The 24,031-nt window shown below is 62.1% G+C and overlaps 1 protein-coding gene across 7 annotated transcripts in view; it reads right to left on the bottom strand.

The window, feature by feature from the left end:
• The window catches only part of LOC111139763 (fibrosin like 1), an 89,316-nt gene extending 75,268 nt beyond the window's left edge, over positions 1-14,048 (bottom strand). For all 7 annotated transcript variants that reach the window (XM_022492128.1, XM_022492132.1, XM_022492133.1 and 4 more), the window contains exon 1: positions 13,702-14,048. In XM_022492128.1, the coding sequence (XP_022347836.1) occupies positions 13,702-13,980 (279 nt within the window). In that variant the 5' untranslated portion in view covers positions 13,981-14,048. The remainder of the gene's footprint in view (positions 1-13,701) is intronic.
• Between the last annotated feature and the right edge of the window lie 9,983 nt (positions 14,049-24,031).

The raw sequence follows: 24,031 nt of genomic DNA, 5'->3' as shown, positions 1-24,031 counted from the left end.
GGGGCCAGGCAGGAGGCGTGCTCTCTGCCCTGGGGGAAGGTCTGGCTTTTCCTTCTACTCAGGCCTCCAGGGGACAGAGAAGGCCCCCCACCAGCCTCCCTCACTTCACATATCACTTCATAGACTTACATGCTAACGTCCTCCAGAAACATGCTCATGGATACCCAGAACGTCGGACCCCGTGTCCGGGCCCCTAGGGGACACTGGCCCTGCCACATGGGCGTGGTCACGAGGTGGGAGGCTGAGGCACCCTGCCGCGCACGGACACACACATGCGCACCCCCGACCCCCCAACTCCCGGCGTGCACCAGCCCTGCCCTCAGCATCCTGGGTGGGAGGCGGGGTTGGAGTCCTGGGTGGGAGGCGGGGTGGAGTCCCAGAGCAGGAGAGGCATCCCAGTGCTGCTGCCACACTGTATGGACTCCCAGGCCCCAGGCCACCCCAGCCCTAACAGCAGCTTCTCCGTGCCCTGGGGCATACACACCAAGCACCCTGCCAGGGCCACCTAGACCCGCGTACCGCCACAGAAGGCTGCCTGTCCTCTCTCCCCAGATGCCCAAGGGCCCCCACCCTCTGCAGCGAGGGAGCATCTGCGCTCCAGGACTACACATCACAGACCTCCTGAGTCACTGCGGGGCGAGCCCCACTCTCTCAGAGAGAGCCACTGGTTCTGAGGCCCTTCCGATTAGGTAAAATCACAGAAATGGTTTCTAGCCTGGGGGACAGGCTCTGAAGTCCCACGTGTGAGCCCTGGAGCGAGAACAGGCCTGGCCGGTGGTGTATGTGATCAGAAGCGCCAGCAGATACTAACCAGGAACCGTGGGAACAGCCCGGCCCTTGGGACAACTGGCTGGGCCAGAGCGATCTTTCTAACGAGCACTTGTAATCATGACAGACAGAACAGAAGGGACAGACGGCAGGCCAGACACGCCGCACAGCAAGCACGGTGAACCTCCAGTGGCAGACCAGGCCAGGCCAGGCACTGGGCTCCACAAAGGCCTCCCTCTAGGCCCTGCCCCAGCCCCTTTGCAGGTTCTGGAAGGGCCTCCGGGTAGCCCCAGGCCACTTCTCCAGACACCTCCAATCACATCTTTCACCCAAAGTATGCATCAGTCAACCACAAATCATCCAATGCAGCACATTTTCTGTAAATCTGCTTTATCTATTTTTTTTTTTAAACAAACAAAAAACCTAGACTATTTGAACCCTTGAAATATCAGTGACTGGGCTGTCTCCTGCCCTGGATTCAGCCCAGTGGCATCCTGGCCCCAGGGCAAGAGCTCCCGCATCTGGAAAAGTGGGGGAGCTGGGAAGCCATTTGCCCCCGGCGCAGCACAGCGTGAGCCAGCAGGCCAAAGGCCTGGGCCCTGTGCGCATGGAGGGACAGCCACTCCATGGGCCCTCTCCTGGCTCAGGCGGGCAAAAGGCCTCGTGCACCGGGACCCAGAAGGCAGCCGCCTCCGCCCAGCCACTGCCCTGAGAATGACGGGGGCTTCATGGAGCAGCCCCAAAGGCTTTGCACCCAAGGGGCTCTTGGTCACAGGATTCAACAGTTTCTGCCACAGGGGCATCGCCGGAACGTGGCCGGCTGGCCCTCTCCCGGCACGCCAGGGCTGGGGCTGGCCTTCACTTGTGATGCTGACCCCGTGTGAGCCTAGGCCGGTTCTGGGGGCTCACCCTAGCTCAGGCACACTCCGCCCCAGTTCCACCCCCACTGAGCCGGCAGGGTGGGGCGCTGGCCCCGGGTCCCAGGCACAGCTCCGCCTGGACCACGGGGCCCCTGGGTAGGACTGGTCTCCTCATCTGTAGACTGGGGCAGCGGCCGTGCCCAGACCATGCTGGACGCTCCGGGTGCGGCAGGGCCGCAAGAGCAGTGCCTGCCCCCAACAGGCCAGGGCGGAACGGCAAGTAGAGGGAGGCGTGGAGCAGACCCCCACGGAGCAGGGCGGCGGTGGGCTGGCGTCGGACTGGGGGGGGCGCTCGGCGGGCTGCTGGGGGATCCACGCTAGGAGCCTACAGAACTGGGGCGTGCCCACGAGGAAGCAGGCCCTACCAAGGCTGCAGCGACAGGCTGGGGTGAATCCAGGACCGGCCTGTACCCCTGAGCTGCCGTCCGCCCACAGACTCACCATGAGCCCAGAGATCGGACGGCAGATGCGTCCCGGCGCACCCCAGCACCCGCACACAGAGGGGCCCTAAAAGAGGAGCATGGCCAAATGCTGAGGCCCACAACCCTTGAGGCCCGAGGCAAGACCCCCACAGAGAACCCCCCCGCGCCCCCCCCCCCCCCCCCCCCCCCGAGCAGCCGGGCCCCTGGACCCTCCCTGGACCACAAGGGGGATCTGCCTGTTGTCGTGAAACCGATGATTACGTTTTCCTATAGCAATTTTACGGGGCTATTTTTAGCTCCCCTAAACGTCATTACTATGCAGTACCAAGAAGCTCTCTAACCACACTTCAGTAAGCCAACTGTGCAGAGATAGGAGGAGTCAGAACTGGCAGACCCAGATTCTCTCACCGAGGTCTGAGGCTGCGAGGGCTGACGTGCACCGGCCTTTCCTGGCTCCCAGATCCTGCGGGCAAAGGCGTGGCCGCACCCCTCCAGCCAGGTGGGTGTCCCTCTGCTCCTGGGGCTGCAGAGCGGCCTCGCCCCCAGGGTTACACAGAATCTACTCCTCACTGCCATGCTCCGGCACGCTCCTGGTGGCCTGACCCACCTGACCTTCCCCCAACCAGCCCACCTCCCCACTTTCCCACCCTGCTTGGCGAGGCTGCCCTTCTCCCAGAACCTCCAGGACTTGGGGGCCCCCAGAAGACCTTGCGGGCTCACAGATCAGGCAACAGCCACTGCTCACCCGGCAGGCTGTTCTCCCCAGCCCGGAAGCCCTCCGGCACACACCTGCCCCGGGCCCGCGGCACAGCCGCCCCCACCCTGCTATCTGTGCGGCTCACTCTCCTTCACCTGCAAGTTCTTACCGCAAACTTCACCCCCCACACACGCCAAGTACAGGCCCAGCCCACAGCCCACCTACCTTCTGTGTTCTGACCTACCCCCTCCGGCCCTGGGGACAGAGACCACATATACAGGAATCTTCTTCCAGGTGGTCGAGAGGCCTCTCCCCGGGAGGGGTAACCCCCCCCCCAGCTAGGAAGGAGGCAGCCCATGTGTCCACCACCCACCAGCAACCGGTACACCCCCCAGCCCCCCAGAGTTGACCGACTATCCCTGTGTGTTTGGGACTGAGAAGGCTTCCTGGATGTGGGAAAGGCACAGAGAAACAGGACATCCTGTGAACCGTAACGGCAGCACTGCCCTACCACAGACCATCTGCACCTAAGTCACAGAAAGCTGGAGGACAGGACGGACAGGACAGTGGGGTGGGGGTGCCAGGGTCCCTCCACTAGGCCGAACTTCCCAGGCCGGGCCGCCATATCAAGGTGCGCCAAGGCCTGGGGCCCCCCAACACCCGCAGATGAGGAGGCTGGGAGTCGCGGACAGACGGAGAGCCGGCCCGGACAGTGCCCACGGGCAGCCCCCGCCCAACTGCCCCGGCCCGGCCATGACAACTACGTCCAGCCACCCCCTCTGGCTACCATGCTAGGACAGGCATCCTCCCTGACCTGTCCCCTCCTTAGCTCACACCCACACTGGATGGGTACTATTCCCTATCACCTTCCCACCCCCACAGCCCACCCGCTGTCCCTCCACGTAAAGCAGCCTGCCGGAGAGGTCCCTCAATCCCCAGGATGACGACAGGGTCCCTGAGGGTAACACGGCCCTCAAGGACCAGCCCCCGAAGGGCTCACTGACACCCCAGCTGTTGCAGAACCCTCTGGAACCTACCTCGCTCGTGCCTCTCGGTCCCTCTAGGTCAGTCTCTTTCCGGCTTGGAGGACTCCTCCTCAGCACCCCTGCCCCGGGTGCCCACCCACAGTGTGCTCCATGCACTGGAACGCTGGCCGAGCAGGAGGGCTGGAGGGCAGATGGTCAAGGACCTGGGAGTGGGGGAGCCGGGCGGGGAGCAGCGCCACCACAGCCTCTGCCGCACCCAGTGCTCAGCACACTAGTGGGGACCCACCCCCCAAGCTCTGTGAAGACACTCACTCCTTCCCACGGCCATCCAGCCCCTGCCACGTGCGGAGGGGCTGCTGGGACAGAGGAGGCCACCTGGAAACGGAAGAGACCCGCCCACCCTATGGTCTGGGACGAGCTAGACAAATGATGATGGCGACAGGTGCTCTGGACCAAAGCACGAAGGTGGACGAGGACGGTGGGCACGGAGCCGGAGGTGAAGAGGCAGCGAGTGAGAAGCGGGCAGGCCCTGCTCTGGGCCCCCCTGCCCAGGCCTGCACACCGCGGAACAGCCTCCTCCCACGTCCGTGCACGCACACCCCACTGCGACCCCACACTGTGAGCCCGTGCTGACCGGCCAGGCTGCGCTCTCATCCGCACTCAACCAGGACCCAACCAGGACTCAACCAGGACAGTGGCCCACGGCCACTGTCCCGACAGCTGGGTGTGGAGGTCAGCCTCTGCCCAAGCCCCCTCCACGTGTGGACGGCACCATGCGCCCGCCCATGACCGCCAGAGCTGGCCTCGGGCTCACCACCCTGTGAGCCCCCTCAGACTCTGCCACGTGCTCAACTGCCGCTCAGCTGTCACACTCAGAGGGGCTGCCCAGGGAGGTCAGAAGCCAGGGCCGCTGTTGCTGAAACATCTGGGCCTGTTTTGTCCTGGCGTGGGGGACACAGAGAACCAACCTCAGGGTTAGCTCCGAGAAGAACAATGGAGAGGGGACGGGGACCGGGGGGGGGGGGTGGCAGGACCACGTGGCAGGAACTTTCAGTTCATCACCCCCACTTCCCAGATGAGGAAATCGAGGCCCAGAGTGGGCGGAGGGCTAGCTGGGGCCACACGGAGAGGAAGAGAAGGGACTTTAGTCCAGGTGTTCGGACTGGGCCCGCCCCCCTCACTGTCCTCCTCAGCTGTCTGGGAGCAGGGGAGACTCAGAGGAAGCATCCCAGACTCGCTCCTGGAAGATGGGACCAGCACAGCAGGTGCACAGGCCCCGAGACAGGAGTGCCCAGGGCCCCAGGTGAGGGGGTGGGCAGGGCCAGGCCTCATGGAGAATGTGGGTTCATTCCACAGGGGACAGACAGGGGCCCTGGCTTTACCCGGGAGACAGGTCTGCGTGAGTTCCTGACAAATCCACTTGGGCTCCTGGTACTGAGCGTGGGTCCGGCAGCACATGGGACACTGGGCGGAGGACCAGCCCGCGGCCTGCCGGCGTCCGAGGACTGGCACGTGGGGCTGGGGCGAGCGGTTAGGAGACAGCCGCAACGGGTAAGGTCAGAGAGCTGATGGGGTTCATGGCCAATCCCGAAAGTCCCCATGGGGGCTCTAAGTATGACTTTCAGCATCGCTGCGCATCAGACTGGGCCGTGGCCTCCCACTCATCCCTGGCAGAGGGGTACGCGTGGCGGCCCTCTAGCAGAGCCACTCACGTGCCCGGCATGGACGGGGGCTCGGCCCTCAGCACCTGCTGCTCACTCCCTGCTCTCAGCGGAGAACCCTCCCTCGGCTGGGCCCCAAAGGCGCCTGCAGTCGCCTCGGCATGTACGTGGCTCCCGGCCTGCCACCTGTGGGGCGTCCAGGGAGCAGCACCCACCCAAACAGCTGCTCCCAGGCGGAAGCAGAGCTGGCGGCACGCAGATGCCTCACTAGGCAGAGCATGAGCTGGGCAGACAGGTGGGGGGCGGGGGGAGGACATGGACGTGCCCCAGCAGGCCAGCCTGGTCGCCCCCGACCCCACACGTGTGCACACACACTGACTGCCGCTGGAAAGACAGGCAGGGGTGGTCTACATGCCGGGCTGGGTACCAGGTTCCGGAATCAGCTCTCCCCCACAAGCAGCTTCCAACAGAAGCCTGGTACACACAGTCCTGGGGAGCTGAATAAGGCTGGTAACTCGTTGGCGAGTTTTCTTTCTTTAGCTCCTCGGGCAAATCAGGGCGCCAGAACAGTCTCCACATGGAACTGGAACCAGACACTACATTTGTCCAAAGTCCCCAAAGCACTCAATTCCATGTGGGTTTCAGATTCTGGCTCCCAAAGGAGAAAGCGCCTCGGGTGCCCTTGGGGCCCCCGCCTGGCCACCTCACCGACCCTCTCCAGGCATCCCAGGTGGATGTCCCGCCCCGCCCTGCCGGGCGCCTTGCTAGCACCTGCCAGGCCTACGCAGCCTCCTCCCGAGCCCCCAATTTCTTTGCAGGCACTCACTCACCGCTCTGGTTACCTATCTGCGTCCTGTCTGGAGCCGACCCAGTAGCTGGTATAAAGACTGGCACACAGTAGGTGCTCAATAAAGGCTCAGAGAATCAGGATGGGAAGAATGGATCCAAACACCCCCTGCTGGCCAGCGGTCCCCTCCAGAGGCCTATAGCCCCACATGTGAGCCTGGCATGTCCCGCAGCAACCACAGCCTGGGCCCCAGTGAACAAGAGACAAGAAGAAACCATCCGGACCAAGGGTCCAGGTGATAGGGGGCTGCCACAGGCTGAGTGAAGGAAGCCACGGCTCGGTTTATCTAACCCAGTGTTGGAGAGCTCTGACTGGGACATGGTCTGGCTGCCCAGACTTCCGGGAGGCCTCATGGGAAGCTGCACAAGGGGCTCTTGGCAGAGTGCATGGGTGGGTGACCACAGCCTGGGTGGTGTGGCTGTGGCCGGGCCGACCAACCACTCCACCCTCGGCAATTAGCAAAAGCCTGGTGCCTCGGCCGCCTCTCCAGTTTCCCTAATGGGGCTGACCATGGCCCCCACCTCTGGAAGCTCCATGCAGAGCACGTGAACCACAGGGGTCAAGGCCAGGATGACAGTGGCTCCCAGCAGGCGCACTGCCAGGTCACTGTGCAGTTGCTGGCACTTGGGCTGCCCCGAGAACATGACACAGCCAAGCCCACAGTGAGGGTGATGTCCGGCCTCCAGTGTCCTTCCTCCAGACCGCAGCCACTGCCCACCTGAACAGAACACAGGGGGACAGGGCCTAAGGCCTCACCACCTGCCAGCTCACAGGCGGTCCTGCTCAGCAGCAAGTGCCCCCGGCCGGCCTGCTCTGGGGTGGGGGGGGGCGCCCTGCTGACCCTATTTCCAGCAAGCTGGGTCCCTGGATCCTTTACTCAGTACCTGCCCCCCCACCACACCCTGAGCTGACTCGGGTCTCTAACTGGCCACCAGCAAATGCGGCTGGAACACTGGGGCCGCAAGTGTGGAGAGGAGCCGCTGATTCCCGAGCTGTTCGGACCGCTCCAGAACACGAGAGAAGATGCCGCAGACACAAGACAGTCTCAGGCCAATGTATCTAAGAACGTGGTGCTAAAAACCCAGATACAAGCTCACACCAGACTGCCCCCATTGCCTGGCATTCAGGGACAGCCTGACCTCACTGGCTCCAGAGAACAATGACAACCATCAAAGAGGGCGCGTCAGGCCCACTGCTCACTTCTGCTCTAGTCCAGACACTTCCCAGGCAAGACACCACGGCCACATGGAAGGTGGCACACAGCCGTGCTGAGTCGGGGGAAGCAGGAGGAGCCCACAGGAAAGGATGCCATGGAGGTGCTGAGAGGCCACAGGACAGGAAAAGAGATGAGCGGCGACGGGGCTATGTTCCCAGCGGACCCCACAGCGGCCAACGGGAAACCTTAGACACTCCACTGGGCAAGCATTGGAACGGACAAGGGAACCTGCTGGTGCCCAGGTAGGAGCGCGGCGGCAGCCAATCAGAAAACAGAGTGACCGAGGCACGTGAGACAACCGCGCAGACCCTCCGCCTGGTGCCACAGCTGAGAACAGCTGCCTCTCCAGGTATCAGGTGAGCAGCACCGCACGGCAGACCCCCTGCCCCAGCCCCAGGTCTCCGAGCTGCTCCCTGGAAACAAGCATGTGTGCAAGGAGGTTCTGGTGGGGAGACGTCCACGAGGGAACGACACCGCCTGAGTCCTCGTGGGAGGGACAAGGAACAGAGAATAAGCTGGAACGGGTCAGGGGTGGCCCAGACACAGGGCTGAAGGCTCCGTGCCGGGGAAGGGGGAGTTTATGACCAGACAGTTGAGTCACCTGACACTTGGGGAAAGGATCTTCTGGGCAGGGGAAGAGCAGTCGGCCAGGGCCAGAAGCGTGCCCCTGTGTATGTCTGAGGATTCTCCAGCAGGGGGGTAGTGGGGGGGCTCAATGTGGCGGGAGCTACAGGACCGAGGGACTGTGGTAGGGCATGAAGGAGGCCACGGCAGAGACAGGCTGGAAGAGCTAAGGGGATGGTGGGGACAGGACGAGTCTTGTGAACTCCTGAGTGTTTGCTATGTGCTCTGGTGTGGGGGGGGGGCAGGGTGACTGTCCCGCAGCAGGCCCAGAACAACGGAGAGAGGACATGAGGCCCTATGCTCAAGCTCCAGGAATGCGGTTTCACCATGTGTGACCAAGGGGTCACACGGAGGCCTGTCCTCTGCTCTGTCCAGGTCACAGAGCTGCTGCCCCAGGTGGGGTTTGGAGCACAGACGCACAGTTACACACGTATGCCAGCGAGGACACAGCGCATACATGTGAACCCATGTGCACACACACCTGCACTTGCGGTGGACCTGAGACTCTGGCTAGAAACTCCGAGCGGGGCAGGGGGACGGAGGGCTGTTGTCTGTCGCAGGGGTGCCCCCATGACCCCCGCTGCCCATGCTGGGTAAAGCCAACCCTCTGGCAGATGAGGCCCACGGCACCCACAGTGAGGTGCGGGCAGCCTGTATGGGCTCAGAGGGGTGCACGCGGGGGACACGGGGCCCCCACCTTTGCCGCCATCAGTCCCACGCCGTGCTCACAGATGCTGGGGTTCAGTGTGGGCAGGACAGAGAAACTGAGACCCACAAGCTACAAATGCTGTGTATGTGAGCCCCAGCCAGAGAGAAGCAGGGCAGTGGGCTGGGGTGACAGAGGCCAGGAAACAGCCCCTGCCCACTGGCCAGGAGCTCCAGACCCTCAGCTGTACCCAGGGCCGGGCAGGGACAACAGGCTGGCCAGGAGGCCCAGGGACACCTCCACTGCGCTGTGCCATAGTGTGTGAGCCTTTAGGCCATGGCCCCGCCGCCCGTGACAGGTGGGCAGTGACAGAGCAGCCTGTGCGTAGCCGCAGGCCCTGCAGACCATCTGCGATGCCGGCCAGGCTCAGAGGGCAGCCCTTCCCCAGAGGTCAGGCAGCTGGCCCAGGGCCGCCCAGGAAAGGCCGTCCATTCAGATGCTAGGGAGACCGCTGGCCGCTCTACTCAAGCTCAGACATGTCCCGAAGATGCGACCCGAGTCTGGGTGAAGACTCACCAGATCCCTGTTATCTGGCACCGTGGTGGGCGGATTCCAGATGAGAACTTTGCCCCCCCTTCAGTTTCCTCATCTACCAAGTGGGTGCGTGAGGACGGTGCCCTCAGCGGCTGTCAATGTCACCACTGCTCCAACCACATGCCTTCTCACAGCAGACACCGACCCACACAACTGGAGAGCCCAGGCCAGGCTCCCACCCCGCCCCCACCTGTCTGCCCAGGCCAGGGAGCCCACATCCACACGGGCGGGGGAGGCTATGCAATGGCGTTGTGCTTACCAACAGGAATGCGGGGTCCCCCTTGGAGGGAGCAGCCCCTCCCCCATGGCAGCCCTCAGGAGGAACAGGGGAGCAGACGAATGCAGGCGTAGGCAAGCTCCAGGTTCGGTGCCCTACCTCCGTTCCATGACTGCAGGCAAAGTGTTCCTGCTCTCCGGGCCTCAGTATCCCCAAGTGGAGAGCAGGGGGCAGCCTGGAGGTGCTCTGGCCAGTGGGCGTGGTCGCTCCCAGCTGACAGCTCCTCTCAGCACCGACTCTCCTCTGTCCTTCTCCTTGGAGGGCTGGGCCGGGCACACATGCAGCCCCCCCAGATCAAGGCCCCCACAAGCGGGACCCATGGTGTGGGCTTCAGCACATGGGCAGTGGGGCCACATCCTGGCCCCCCACACTCCTGGCCCTTAGCAAGCAGACCTAGCCTGATCGTGTGCCCCTTGCCCAGGGGGCACCGAACACCAGCTTCAGAACCACTACCACTGAGCCCTCTGCACAGGCCGAGGGAGTTCTGCCCCCCTGCAGGGCCACCACCCATCAGAATGCAAAGAGCCTCCAGTGCCTGCTTTGGGACGCACAGCCCCAGCCGCAGCGTCCTAAGCCCGGGGAGAACTGAGTTACTTCCAGCAGAGAAGCATAGTGCGCCCCCGACGCCACCCGAAGCTGGGAGCTGGGCGGCAGGCCAAGAGCACGAGCCTACACGGCCATTCACCTGCTGATGTGGCCACAGGGAGGCCCGGCCTGGTGTCCCAAGCACAGCGGTGTGCAGCAGGTCGTGTCTGGGTTTAGGTGTCCATTTTACGGGTTATCTGAGTTAACATGTGGTGATCGGCGTGAGAAACAGAATTACAGACACGAAGTCACCGGTTACCACAATAAAACTTGGGGCGTTTGCCTTTTCGTTTTCCACTCCTGGATACACGTCTCCTAGACCCGTGCAGAGACATGGTGGGTAACCCTTTCTTTCTAGCAAAAAAAGGCGAGATAGGCCACTAGGGCCCGTGTGGTTCTACCCGCACAACATACTGTGGAAAGCCCAGAAGCTGGCCAGGGTAGTTACCGCAGGAGGTCACGGCCGGCACTGAAAACCGGTTCACTGATGTTGATCTTCGAACCAGCTGAAGGCGTCTCGCTGTTCTGAGACAAGTCAGCGAGAACCACACAGATGCCAAACCAGAAGCGCGGTTTCCAGCGGGTGCGTGCGGCACACGTGCTCACAAGTAGGCAGCACACAGAGAGCGTCAAGGGGAAGCGCTGGTGCCCAGGCGTGCGGGCAGCCCTGACGGAAAGGCTGGGGGGCACACAGTAGGTCTGCCTACAAAGTGGATCTCCCGGGAGACTCAGGGGCTCACACTGTGGCCTAACGGTTCCCTTTGCCATTAGGGGGGGGGGGGGGGGGAGGACCTTAGTTCTGTCCTGGCCTGTCCCCCAAGGGCCTTCTCATCACCTCTGCAGGCAGAGATGTCACAGGAACCAGGACAGCAAGAAACATCCACCTGTCCCTAACATTCCTGGTCAGAGAGAGAAAGACAGCCCCTGTCCCCACCAAACCACAAGACCCCTGCCCCGCTGCCACCTGCTCCCACCCTGCTGAACAGAATCGGAATGCTGACGGAGGACCAGGGCCGAGATGGGCAACCCTGCCCAGCCCATAGCCTCTGCATGCCCTCAGCTCAGACCGCGAGCTCCCACCATCCACCTCCACGCCCAGGCCTTGGACACACTGTGAGCCCCGCCAGACCGGGAGCCCTCTCCTCAGCTGACACCACCACGTCACATGTGTATGTCCCCAGCATTTCACACAAGTGGCCTGTGATCCTCTTAGACACCAGAGGCAGGGACTCATCCTTCTTCCCGGCAAACACAGGTGCGCAGGGAGGAAGGGTGGGGTTAGGGACCTGCCTGGGGCATGGGGGGTGGGGGAGGCTGCATCCTCAGGATAAAGAAAAGGAGAACTCTTGGACTCCCGCACTCTCCAACCTCCTGAGCAAGTCACCTGACATTTGTGTGTTTATGCCCCAGGGGTGACAGCGGCGCACACCCCTGTGCCACGCAGCCCTGGCAGAGCTCTGACACTGGGTGGGGGGCTCGAGGTTCGCGGCACGGGGCCCCGGTGTCCCCATCTGTACAGTGCAGTCTGAGGACACGCAGACTCAGAACTGTGCCTGGTCAGGTACGGGCTCCCTGTGTGCGGCCACTCGGTGTCCTGATGGATTACCGAACTCTGCAGAGAACTACTACGCTTCAGCAAGAAGTGAGCCCGAACGAGGGAACCAAACTGGAAGCCCGGACTTGTGCAGAAGCCCCGTACTTTCCAAGGCAGGCGGGTCCTCCCTGGCTCAGCAGGGCAGGAAAAGGCACAATGGTGCCGTGGCTGGGTGAACACCGAGCAGCCGGCAGACCCAGTCCACGGCTGGACCGGCAGAGGCCCCCACGCCCAAGGCTGCACGGAGGGTCCCCGATGCCGGAGGGGTGCGGTCAAGGCTGCTGCGGGCTCATTTCAGCAGGGGTGCAGCCGGACTTCTGGCACAAGCCTCCTCAACAGCCGTTCTCCTCCCACGTGTTCCCTCCACAAACACGTATGGGCGCGGGGACCGTCACAGAGAACACACGAGCCAGACGTGGTGCCTGCTCTCTTCCAGCTTACAAGTTCGGGTGGGGAGAGGGTCAGAGAAGAGTCCCTCCCTAGATGGCTTCCGAGAGTGGTCACGGACAGGAAGGAAAGTGGAAGACGGGCAGGGTGTGGGTGGCGAGGTCACTGGGGAGGGCGTGAGCAGTGTCTGTACTGAGACTCGAGGCTCCAAACAACCTGGGACCAAAGGGCCGAGGCAGCAGAACCTCCGAGGGGCCAGCGTGCCTGCGTGAGAGGCCAACGTGCAGGGCCCCGGAGACCACAGTCAGGCTGTCTCTTGCGCACCTGGCGGGGCAGGCTCGCACCTGGAGCGTGGCCGGGGGAGCCACACTCCGAAGCTGTGGCGCTGAACTTGGCCACCCCTTCCCATTCAGAGCTGTGGCACGTGCCACCCCCGCCAGAGTGTCTGAGCTGGGGACCCCTCGATCCAGGAGCCATCCAGGGCCCCCGCTGCACACAAAGAGGACCGGGGTGGGGGTGGGGGCCATGTGGTCGACGTAAGTGCCCCACCTCCATGCATGATCCACCTGCCCAGACAGAAAGCAGCACACCTGTCCCAGAGCCATGTCCCCCGGCTGCCAGTACCTGATCCTGAGGCCCTCCACAGACCGGGCCCACCTCAGGGAGGGCTCCCAGCAGGCACCTCTCCCCAAAGCTCAGCCTGCGACTGGGGATCCCAGGCCACTGGCTCCCGAGCCCCAGAAAAACGAAGGGGGGCTGTTAACTAGGCAATCTCTGGGACCCCAACCCAGCGGAAGCCGGCGGCCCCTAGTAAGTGCTGCAACGGGCCCCTGGAGGGTGCCGGGTGGGGGCTGGCTGGGCTGGCGGGACTGTGGGGTCCGACTTCTACCCAGTCCTGGGAGACCGCACTGGCCAAACCCGACAGTCAGTACTCATCCCTTCTCGACTCACCTGGGTTCGCCCAAGAGGGGCCGCCTTTGCTGAGCAAACGTTGCCCGGACAACTCAGCCAGACAAACGTTTTTGGTTTTTTGGGGTTTTTGTTTTTCTGCCGTCCTACTAACCAGCCAGTGAAGCAGCAGTCAGGACAGGGGTCTCAGAAATCCCCCCGCCTGTCTCCGTCTGAACAGAAACCGGAGCAGGAGAGGAGCGGAAAGAGTCTCGAAGCACCCCCTCCGCCACCGCCTTCACAGGACCGGCAGTGCTCACCCCGGCACGTCCCGAGCCCAGACAAGCGGTATTTTGAAAAAGGAAAACAGCTGAAGAAGAGGCGCGCGCGACCCGGCGGCGTTCGGCCGGACAGTGCCGTTCCGAACCTTTTCTCCCCAGCCGCGCCAGACGCACCCGCCGGCGCCCCCCCGCAGCCTGCCCGGCCCCCTAGCAGCGACCTGAGCCGCGCGCGGGGCCCACGCGGCCCGGCAGCCCTAAGGGTGGGTGTGCCGCCGCCCCGGGAGCGCCTCGCCCGCCGCCCCACCTACCTCCAAGGCCTCGAGCGTGCTGAAGCTGGCGATGGCGAAGCCGTCGATGACCTCCTCCTCCTGCGAGCTGGACTCGCGGCGGCGGCGGCGCGGGGGGCGCACGGCGGCGGCGCGGGGCGGGGGCGCGCGGGGCAGGCCCGCGTTCTCCTTGCCAGGCCCGGGCTCGGTCTCGTCGCCCGACGACGCGCTCTGGTCGCGGGCGTCGCGGGCCGCCTCCCGGCGCCGGCCGCGGTCCCGCTGCGCGCGCGAGCGCCGGCTCTGGCGGACCTTGGCCTCCATGGTGCGCGGTGACCTTGCAGCCGCGCCGTTCGGGCTCCCGCGCTGCCGCTGCCGCTGCCGCTGCGCTACGCGGCGCCGCCGGGCTCGGTGCGGGCCGCGCGGGCTCGGGCCCTGGGCGGCGGCGGGCGGCAGGCCGGGCCGGGCATGCCGCGCGGGGTCCCTCAGCCCCGGGCCCGGCGCGGCCTGGGAGCCCCGGCGCGGGCGGCCGCGCGCATCGGCGGGGCGGCCGGCGCTTAGCGGCCCCGGGCCGCGGCCCCGGGGGCGCGCCTCATGCGCGGCGGGGCGGCGGCGGCGGGCGGAGCGCGGGCGGGGCGGGTCCCGGGCTGAGGCGCCGCGGCTCGTGAGGCTGAGGTTCAGGCTGACGCTGAGGCTGAAGCTGAGGCTGAGGCGGCGGCGGCGCCCGGAGCAGATAACAACTGACGTACTTCCGCCCGGCAGCCAGCGCAAGAGGAAGTGGGCGCTCCAGCCGAGTCCGGCGCCAGCCCCGCCCCGGCCCCGCCCCGACCGCACCCAGGCCCCGCCCCAGCCGGCCCCGCCCCGCCTCCGGCTGAGGAGACCCCGCCCCGGTCCCCGCCCCGTGCGCGCTGTCCTCCGCCGAGCTCCGCCCCAATTCCTGCAGGCTCCGCCCCCCAAGGAGGGACTGGAAGGCCGCGCCTCTTCCCCTGGCTCTGCCGGCACCTGGGCCGGGGTCCCCTCACGTGGATGGCACAGGGTCCAGGGGTGTCTGCCCTTCTCACCTCGGCCTCACCACGAAAAGTGGTGGGGGGCTGCTCCAGCCAAACCCGACACGTGGGCCGAGGGGCAAGCTCACCGTCCCACCCGAGCTGGGGCCTGGGGTGGGGGTGGGGACTTGCTGGGGGAGTTCTCCCAGGCACTGCAAGTCCTGTCCCCGTCGGATGTGTGCAGAAGGGGGACGGACTGCCCCTTGCCGGAGAGGGAGCGAGTGAAGGCCGGGGCAAGTTTCCCGGCCTCCCACTACCCAAAACCAGCAGGGCACCCACTGTTTCCGTGTGGCCCCCTGCCCCTCTCAGGCAGGCGGTCGGCTGCAGGCTCTCAGCTCCGGGAGCTCTCCACTGCCGCCTCCCCGCTGCAGTTCTAGGCGCTGCGCTCCCCCATCCCTCTCCCAGATCAGGTTGCTCAGATTTTAGAGTAAGGCAGCCCTCCTGAGACCAGAGCTGCAGACCCCAGAATGCACCCTCACTGAGGCCCCAGGGCTGCCTGGTTCACATTGAGACAGCAGGTTCTGCTGTAGGGGTTACTCCCCACCGAGTGTTACTGGAGAGCAGGAACTGATGGGAAGGGGCGCTGGAGAGTTGAAAGCTCGATATAATGGTGAACTTCCTCTTTCCTCAACAGGGGACCACCTGGGGGAAGGAGGGACACTCAGGTGGGGAGAAGCTGTTTTCCTCCCTCAACTCACACTTAGCAAGTGCACTAGGTCCAGGCACTGTTCGTGAGGCTGTAGTGAGGACACAGCCCTTTTGGAAGTGGGAGAGAATGTGACGGTGACTGTGGAGCCAGATAACATAGTATCTAATGATAACAGGAAGCTAACTGAAGGGAGGGGTCCCAGAATGCCTCTGAGTGCAGATCTGAGCTGAGAGCTGCAGGATGAGAAGGAGCTGGCAGTGCACAGGACCAGGAAACCATGTTTCCCTGCAGAGAGCACAGCCCATGCAAAGGCACTGAGGCAGGGTAACATTTGCTAGACTATGTGGAAACTGAAGGGAACACAATAGATGAGCTCTGGAAGGTGCTCCCTTGCTCACTGAGGAAGTGCTGCCCTGGGCAATGCTGGGAGAATGGTCCACTGTACCCCCCATATAGGGACTTGGGCTTTCAGTTTGTATCACTCTGCCCCTTGGAGGGCCTAGGGCCCCAGTGTGTGTGCGGGGGTGGGGGGGCAAGGAGGTGGGTAGTCTGGGTGCCCGTTGCCAGGGCTGCCACTGATGATCATTGGAAAGGCAACTCGACAAGCTTTCAGACACAGGGTTGGGGCTCTCAGGTCCCAGAACTGTTAGCCTTCAGTCCATCCCGGCCCCATGAGGCTCTCTCTGTTCCAGCCCTCCCCAACCCTCTCCTAGCCTTCCCAGGGTGGGGCCAGGGTTCCCCTCTGCCTCTTCCCATTCCAGGTTTTGTTAGGAAAACTCTGACTCCTTCAGCATCATCTCTTTTGAGTTGTAAGAACCTCGTTAGGAAGACAGAAACGGATTCAGACCGGTCCCTCTGTATTCCCGCTATCTTCATTCCCACCTGAGGACAGAAGGCCTGAAAATGTGGGCATTGGAGGGTGCCCCAGGATAATATTTCAAGATTTCATTTGGGTACAGGCCCTTGGGTCCAAGGCCTGTTCTGAGGGCAGCTTCCAGGCTCCATACCTGCTCTGTAGGGTGCAGAGACCCGCCCTACACCCAGCCTGGGGCTTCCCTTGGGCCCTTTCCTGTCTCCCCTCCCCCCACCTCCTAGAACAATGTGTGCTGGGCAGGGCAGTCACAGAGCCAGACTGTCCGTCCCCAGCTTCCTCCCACAAGATTAGGGCAATGGATCCCGCTTCTTTCTTTGCCTCGGGGTCCCTGCTCCAAAACAGGGCTGGAGGTGCTGTCTCCGCTCCCCGCAGTGGGTGGTCTGAAGGTTCAGGGAGTTCTCCAGCTCTGAAACTGTCGGTCACGTGGGACTGGGAGTTTCCTTGGCCTGCATCTCTGGGCCTGCCCCAGAGTTTCCCATTCATCTGGGGCCTGAAAATTTGCATGTCCAACGAAGGGACTGCAGGTCTGGGGACTGCACTTTGGGGACCACGGTGTCCGGAACCACGACAGCACATGGCACACAGTAGGGCTTACAGGTGCGTGCCCCCTCTGTGGCCACCGGTGTCCCTGAGCATGGGATCCCACCCCTCCCCCGCGTGCTTCCCCCACCTTAGGGCCTGCCTCTTGTGGACAATGAAATCCTCCCTCTTCTTGTTGCCCTAGTTCAGGGCGCCTCACTAGCTCTCTCCCAGGCCCCTGGGGCTTGGCTCTATGCCTGCGGCTAGCCCAGGTCTCTCCTGCCCCTTCATCCTGTTGCTGAGGACCTTCCTTCCCACCAGGTGGGACCATCAGATGCAGTAAGGGCAGGGGGTCCCTGTCTGCAGACGGGAAGCCCACCAGAGAGAAAACCTCTCTCCACCCCCAGCCTGCCCTGGGCCCTCGCTGCGGCTGGAAGCCCAGCCCTCACCTGGTCGCCTTGCCCAGCACAGGGCCTTCCCCTGCTTGGCCGATAATTAGTCGCTTCCAGGATGGCCGGTCAGCCCCATCAATCTTCACCACTCGGTTTTCCTTTAGAGAGTCACTGTTCTTCTCTAAGACTCTGAGCAAAGTTAATTGACATGAAATTCTATTCAAAATTCAATTTGCTCTCACAGATTGGATTCAGGCCCTATAAATCAGCAGGGCCGGCTGCTCCTTTGGGGTTCAGACTTGCTTTTTGCTTGCGAAAGCCAGGAGAAGAGTGCCGGCCAGCAGGCCAGCCCCGGTGCCGCATCTAGGAGCCAGAGGTCAGCTCCTCCGTGCGCTCTGCCGTCCATCCCACCTCCTTCTGGTAAGAGCACTTCAGGGCCTTCTGGATACTTAGACTACTTCCGTGGATACCCCCCTACCCCTAGCCAAGGAATGGGCAGGGATGTCAGCTCCCGCTGGGCTAATGCTGTCTAAGCGGCAGTCCGCAGAATCTCCGTGACTTAAAATGCCAACTTTGTTTTTCTGGCTCCCAGGGCTGTAGGTTGACCGGAGGGGCTCTGCTCCAGACTGTGAGTCAGGTTCAGGTCTCTTTCTGGGACCCAGGTGGCAAGAGGTGAGCTCCCTGGGGTATTCTCCGTACAAGACTCAGAGGGCCAAGCCGAACCACACGGGCACGATCAAAGTCTATGCTGTAGGCCTTTGCATCTTGTCTGTTTACATGCAGCAAGGCAAGTCAGGTGGCCACGACCATCATAGGTAGGGTAGGAAGCTGATGCCTGCCCCTGGGGCGGGTTGGGGGGCTGGCCCTACAGGCTCCCACAACAGGAGATGAGTGTGGTTCTGGACGGAGAGGAAGTGAGCATTTGGGGACTATATTCCCATTGGGCACAGCCTATTCCTAGAATTACAATGTCTTCGGGACAGTGTCCACAACATTGATAGTCGGGGGGCTCCCATCCCAGATGTGCCCCTTCCCCTGATTCCTGCTCCTTGGTTCCTGAGCGGGCACCTGCCCTGGGGGCTACCCACGTCCTGCCCCCATCTGTCCACACCCTCGCTCTTCATCAGCATCTGGCTCTGGTGCTGACATCAGCACCCCGGCTCTGATGTCACGTCTTCCCAGAGGCTGGTTGGTGGCCTCACGCTGAGAGGGTGCACGCCTGGGGGGCTGATGCGTGCTCGGGCAGGCAGGAGTGGATGCAGGACCAGGTTTCTCCGGAGGGCCTGCAAGGCACCCGGGTCTGCCGCGGTTGCACACAGAGTTAGGACGCATGGTCCCCCGACCCCACGCCGGCGTGGGCGCCTCCAGGCCTGCTGCCCAGGGGCTCCTGCCCGTCTCCTTCCACCACTTGGTCCCGATGAAGCAGGATAGCTGTGCCGTGTGGGTGGAGGGGGCGAGAGGCTGGCTCAGGAGCCTGGGTTTGTCTCGACCGTGTCCGCAGCTGCTGCTCTGCTCCCCAAAGACGTGCCCACACCCAGCAAGCTGTCCCTACCACCCGGTCCGTCTGTGGTGGAAGGCCGGCTCCGGGGCCCCAGCCCACAGATGGTGCCTCGGCGACCTGAGGCCTCCCCACCATGGCGCCCTCTCCTACCATCCTGGTGCACGCTCTGGTTCATGAGCACGTCTGCCAGCTCCAGAAGGGCGGCCTTGGGCCCAGCTCAGCGCTGGCACAGAGCAGGGGTTATGTAAGCAAGGTGTGGTTTGAGGGCTCCTCCCGGGAGGGCCGTGGGCATCCCAGCCTCCTGGCTGTCCTGGGAGCAGGGGGCCGGCCTGTGAGAAGGCCCGATCCTCTGGGCGTTTTCACAGCAGGGAGGTCCCCATGTGGGACCTGGTCTGAGCTGTGCTGACAGCAGGACAGGCCTCCAGGAGGGAGAAGAGGCCTCGGGACAAAGCGCCTGGACTCACAGGGCTCTTCTCCTTGAAGTTGCCAGAAACCCAAACCTGAGCCTGCTTACTCCCTCCTGGAAATTCAGAGGTATATTGGGGCCTTGGGTAGGACTAGACTCGTGAGACTGTCTTCACCGGGGGAAGTGAGGACAGCAGCAGTGGCAGCCGGCTACAGTCAAAGGCAGTGGGAAGAACACGGTGAGAGCCTCCCAAGGGAGCTCAGCCTGGCTGCACTGAGATCTGGGACCTGTGGCCTGCAGGACCGGGAGAGAATAGGTGTGTGTTGTTTCAAGCTGCGTGGTCTGTGGCCATGAGAAGTGAGCACCAGGCCCACACCCTACCCCGGGACCCCGACCTGGTCTTGCTGTGCCAGGGTCTGTGGGAGGGTCAGAAGCAGCCGTGTGCCCATTCTGAGCCCAGAGTCAAGAGATGCTATGTGTCTCTGCCTGCTGTCCTGGGCCTCTGCCGTGGCCTTGAGGAGGGCGTGACCCTGCTGGTCCCAGACTCCAGAGACCCATGCGGTGGCTGCACTGCCCAGGCACACCCAACCCCGCGTGAGTCTGGCTGAGACGAATAGGCGACCCTTAGACATAGGAAGATCCCAGCTGTTTGTTACTCAGCACTTTTGTGGACTGGTTGACAGGTGCAGGTGGGGTCATGCGTGACGCAGCGGGAGGGACCTCGCATCGCGGCTCTGAGGGGCCTGGGTGCCTTCAGGCATGGATGGCGAGGAGCCCGCCCCACAGGGACTGAAACCTTTCCGCTCTGCCAGGCCAGGCTGCAGGAACAAGGCGTTGGCGACTTTCAGAACATCTGTGGTGTGCAGCAAGGGGGTGGTGATCTCCAGAGGCGCAGACCCGGCCCCCCAGGGCGTGCGGTCAGCCAGTGGGGGCGAGTACTTCGCAAGTCTTTGCCCTCCAGGTCCCCTACTCCTCGTATTTGTCAGTTTCCGCAGTATAGAAGGGGTTCGAGGCCACTGCTGAGGGGCTGTGGACGTGAGGCCAGTGAGTGCGTCCGAGAAGGGGAACGCGATGTGGATGGTAGCTGGAGGGGAGCGTGGGGTCAAGAGCAGTTTCCTACAGAGGAAGCACGGTGTGGCGGTGTGCCAGCGACAACACTAACGGCTGTCCGTCGTTGGGAGCTTGTTGTTACCGCATAGTGTTCCAAACACGTCCCCAAGCAAACTCACCTGATCTTCACGAGGCTCTTCATTGGTAGGTGGTGGTGTTACCAGTTCGTAAGAGCCACTCCGAGCTGTCCCTGCAGGGAAACTTGCGTGTTACCCATGCAACCGTTGAGAAACAGAACACGGCTCACAGCGTCGGCTTTTGCTCTCCTTACCTGGTACTTCACAGACACAACATGGCTGCTACAGCTTCGGTCATCAGGGGTCACTACGAAGGCCCACGCGGAGAAGGACAGCAGACTGGGTGGCAGTCCCGGGAGTGCTCATTGACCAGAAGAGAGTCTCGCGGCCATAACTGCTGTAAAGGTCTCTGGGAAAATGAAAATCTGGTGGTGGTGGGGGTGGGGTATACTATGACTGCCTTAAACCAGATGGGATTCATCGTAAGGCCGGCGGAAGAGGGCCTGTCTGCTGTGGGCAAGGGCTTTCTGCCGCGTATGGAACAGCATGCGGCTCTGTGGGCAGGAGAGGAGGGCATGTGTGGCTATTTGCTGGACAGTGAGCACTATGTCGTCATGCTGACTTTGGTAACGGGACCCTGATTTTCTCTGGGGTAACTCTGTCCCATACCCAATGGGCAAAATTACAGAGGTGTTGACTCCATCTCTGGCTCCGGGTGTGAGCACATCACCTAAGTTTTGCCAATGGAAAAATCCCACTTCCCTGTCCCCGGTGATTAGTCCAGGGATGGGTAGTCACACTTGGAAGGGAAGGTCACTCTTTCCCTCGGGTTTTGTGGGCAGGCAGGTGTCAGGGCAGAGGGACTTCTGGCTGCCACCTCGCCATCACAAGGGAGGGAGTACCTACTGGGGAATGGATCCCATGTGGAGGGCAGCTGAGCAAGGAGACAGAGGGAACTGTTTCCTGAAGACATATTTAACTCCTGGATCCCACTGTACCTGAAGCCAGAGCTTCCCAGGGACTTTACAGACACATGATTCAATACATTCCCTTTTTGCTTAAGCCAGTTTGTGTTGAGTTTTCTGCCACAAGCACATCTTCCTGAAAGAATGCTGTCTGAGATGACCCTACTATGGTGAAAAGTCCATGCAGACCCCAGAGCTGGATGGGACCTGTGCATTGAGGCTTGGTACTCCTCCACAGGCTCCTGGCTGCCCTTGGTCAGGGCTGATGCCACCAACCACCTGCTCAGGGCAGGCAGCGGCCCCCAGGGGTGCAGCCCTGGCAGCCGTCAGGCACGTCCTGTGGCTCTTGGTGTACCCGGCTTCCTGAGCTTTCTGAGAGCGTACGCTTTCAAGAGCGTACCTAAGGTTATGGGAAACCCGGAGAGACGCAGGACAACATCTGTATTTGTCAGCTTCTTTCCCAGATGCCCAGCCTCCAGGTGGATAAAGGCAAAAGGAGGGCGTCCTGGGAGGGTGCAGGGTGGGTACCTGCTGAAGGAGGCAGGTACGAGCGCACCGCAGGGGTGGGACTCGGCGGCCACGTGCCGTTCCCACTTGGTCGCTATTCCCACTCCATTGCTCACTCACCACTGCCGTGATGGACCAGGGGACGCTATGGTGACCTGCTCTGGTCACCAGCCCCTCAATATGGTTTATTTCTTGCCCACATGCTGGGAAGAGGGTGGGGCTCTTCTCCACATAGTCACTTAGGGTTCCTAGTGCGTGGAGGGTCTCTCATCGCCCCAGCTGAGACATAGAGCCCCAGAGGGAACACCCCGACTTGTAATGCCTGCTCCCCGAGGTGACACATGGTAGAGTGGCCTTAGGGGCCCGCGGGTACGAGACCGGGGCTGGAAAGGGAGGGCAGACCAGTATTTGTCAGCGGCGGATATCTCCGCAGTGGTGTGTGGACAGGACCTGACGCACATGGGCTTCCTGTCCTCGCGACGTGACTCTCCAGACCCCTGCACAGGAGCCCTGTTTGCCGGCCCCTCGGAGAACACGCAGGGCTGAGTCTCGGGTTAACTCAGGTCAGCGTTACCCCGAGCACCCACTCTGCTGAGCCCTCCCCGGGAGACATCGGACACCATCCCTGTCTAAACCCCAGAGTCTCTGTTTCGGATTCCAGACCCGACCTGAGTCCGGCGGCTGTTCTCTTGTTTGGCTGGAGGAGGTCGCGTGCCCGGTCTCTGGGACACCTGCAGGCAGATAGGACCTCTCCCCTGCCGTGGTCCCCACCCTCCCTCGTCCCTTGCGGCCGCGTGCTCCACCCTCTGTCTCCTGCCTTTCTGCACGGGTGACTGCTGCGTGGGATGTTCTTGTCGGTCTGCTCATGTTACCCTCTAGTCCTTGCTCCAGGTACTTCCAGAGAGTTCCCCAAACTGTGACAGCCTGATCCGAGATGACCTGTAGAGATTCAGTCTGAAAACTGTCACTCCGAACAGGCTGGAGAGCCTGAGTGCTCGCGCTGCCAGACTCCTGCAGGGGACCCCGGTGTCGGTGTATGTGGTGGCCCTGGGCTGGCGGGACACTGTGCTGTGAGGATGGTCAAGCTGCCCCCCAATACCAGGTCTTCCTTCTCCTCCTCACCCCACTCGCCATCTTCAGAGCTCGCCTGGCGCATCTTTCACTTATCACCAGCTCTGGGCCATCGAGCAGGGCTCTTCCCGTGGTGAAGGACCCAAATTCAACTCACTCGGCTTCGGTAACAGGACAAGATGTCACTGCTGTAGCCTAGGACGGTGAACATAGCTTGACCCGGGGTTTCGAACGATGCCCCCAGGACTCTGTCTCCCTCCATCAGTCCTGCTGTCCTCTGTGTTGGCCTTGTTCTTAGCCAGGCTCATTCTTGCCGCGACAACATGTCCCTTGACTGAATCTCCAGGACCACACTTTCTCAGGGCAGTGACCCCAGCAAGACAGTCCCTCCAAAATCCCAGGGCTCACTCTCACTGGACTTGCGTGGGCTGTTTGACCACACTTGATCAAACACTGACCCAGGGAAGGATAACAATGTCAGTAACAGTGAGCAGTTACTAGTGCTTGTCAACTGCAAAGGTACTAGATTTGTACCTGCACATTTCACTAACGACTCAACAACATCAATTCTTTCTTATTTTTATTTTTCTTTAGATTTTATTTATTTCTTTGGGAGAGAGCATGAGCAGCGGGAGGAGCAGAGGAAGAAGGAGAAGCAAACTCCCCACTGAACAGAGAGCCCAATATGGGACTCAATCCCAGGACCCTGGGATCATGACCTGAGCTGAAGGCAGATGTTTCAGCGACCATGACCCAGCCATCCCCATCAATTCTTTTTTCATCCTCTCTTCATAAATGAGGACACTGAAGTACATGAAGTTGAATAACTTGGCCAGTCACATAACTGTTATTCATGAACCAAAATTTGAACCTAAACATATGGCTCCTACATCACCACCGGCACCATCACTATCAACTCCACAGCCATTAACATCGTCACCACCACCACCACCACCATCACCACCACCACCACCAACACCACCACCACTACCACCATCACCACCATCACCACCACCACCACCACCACCACCACCACCATCACCAGCATCACCACCACCACCACCATCACCACCACCACCAACATCACCACCACCATGACCATCACCATCACCACCATCGCCCTCACCACCACCACCACCACCATCACTATCACCACCACCATCACCATCATTAACAGTGTGATTTAGAGTGAGGGCTCCTAGCTACCACCACCACCATCACTACCACCAAGCCATCACTGCCATTATCTCCATCACCGTCATCACCAGCATCACCAACACCACCATCACCACCACCGCCGCCATCACCTTCATCATCT

Source organism: Enhydra lutris, unplaced genomic scaffold (assembly GCF_002288905.1).
Source record: "Enhydra lutris kenyoni isolate GAN:26980312 unplaced genomic scaffold, ASM228890v2 scaffoldscaffold117, whole genome shotgun sequence".
Taxonomy (NCBI): domain Eukaryota; kingdom Metazoa; phylum Chordata; class Mammalia; order Carnivora; family Mustelidae; genus Enhydra; species Enhydra lutris.
Note: the sequence above shows the minus strand (reverse complement) of the source record. Positions and strands in the feature narration are given on the sequence as shown.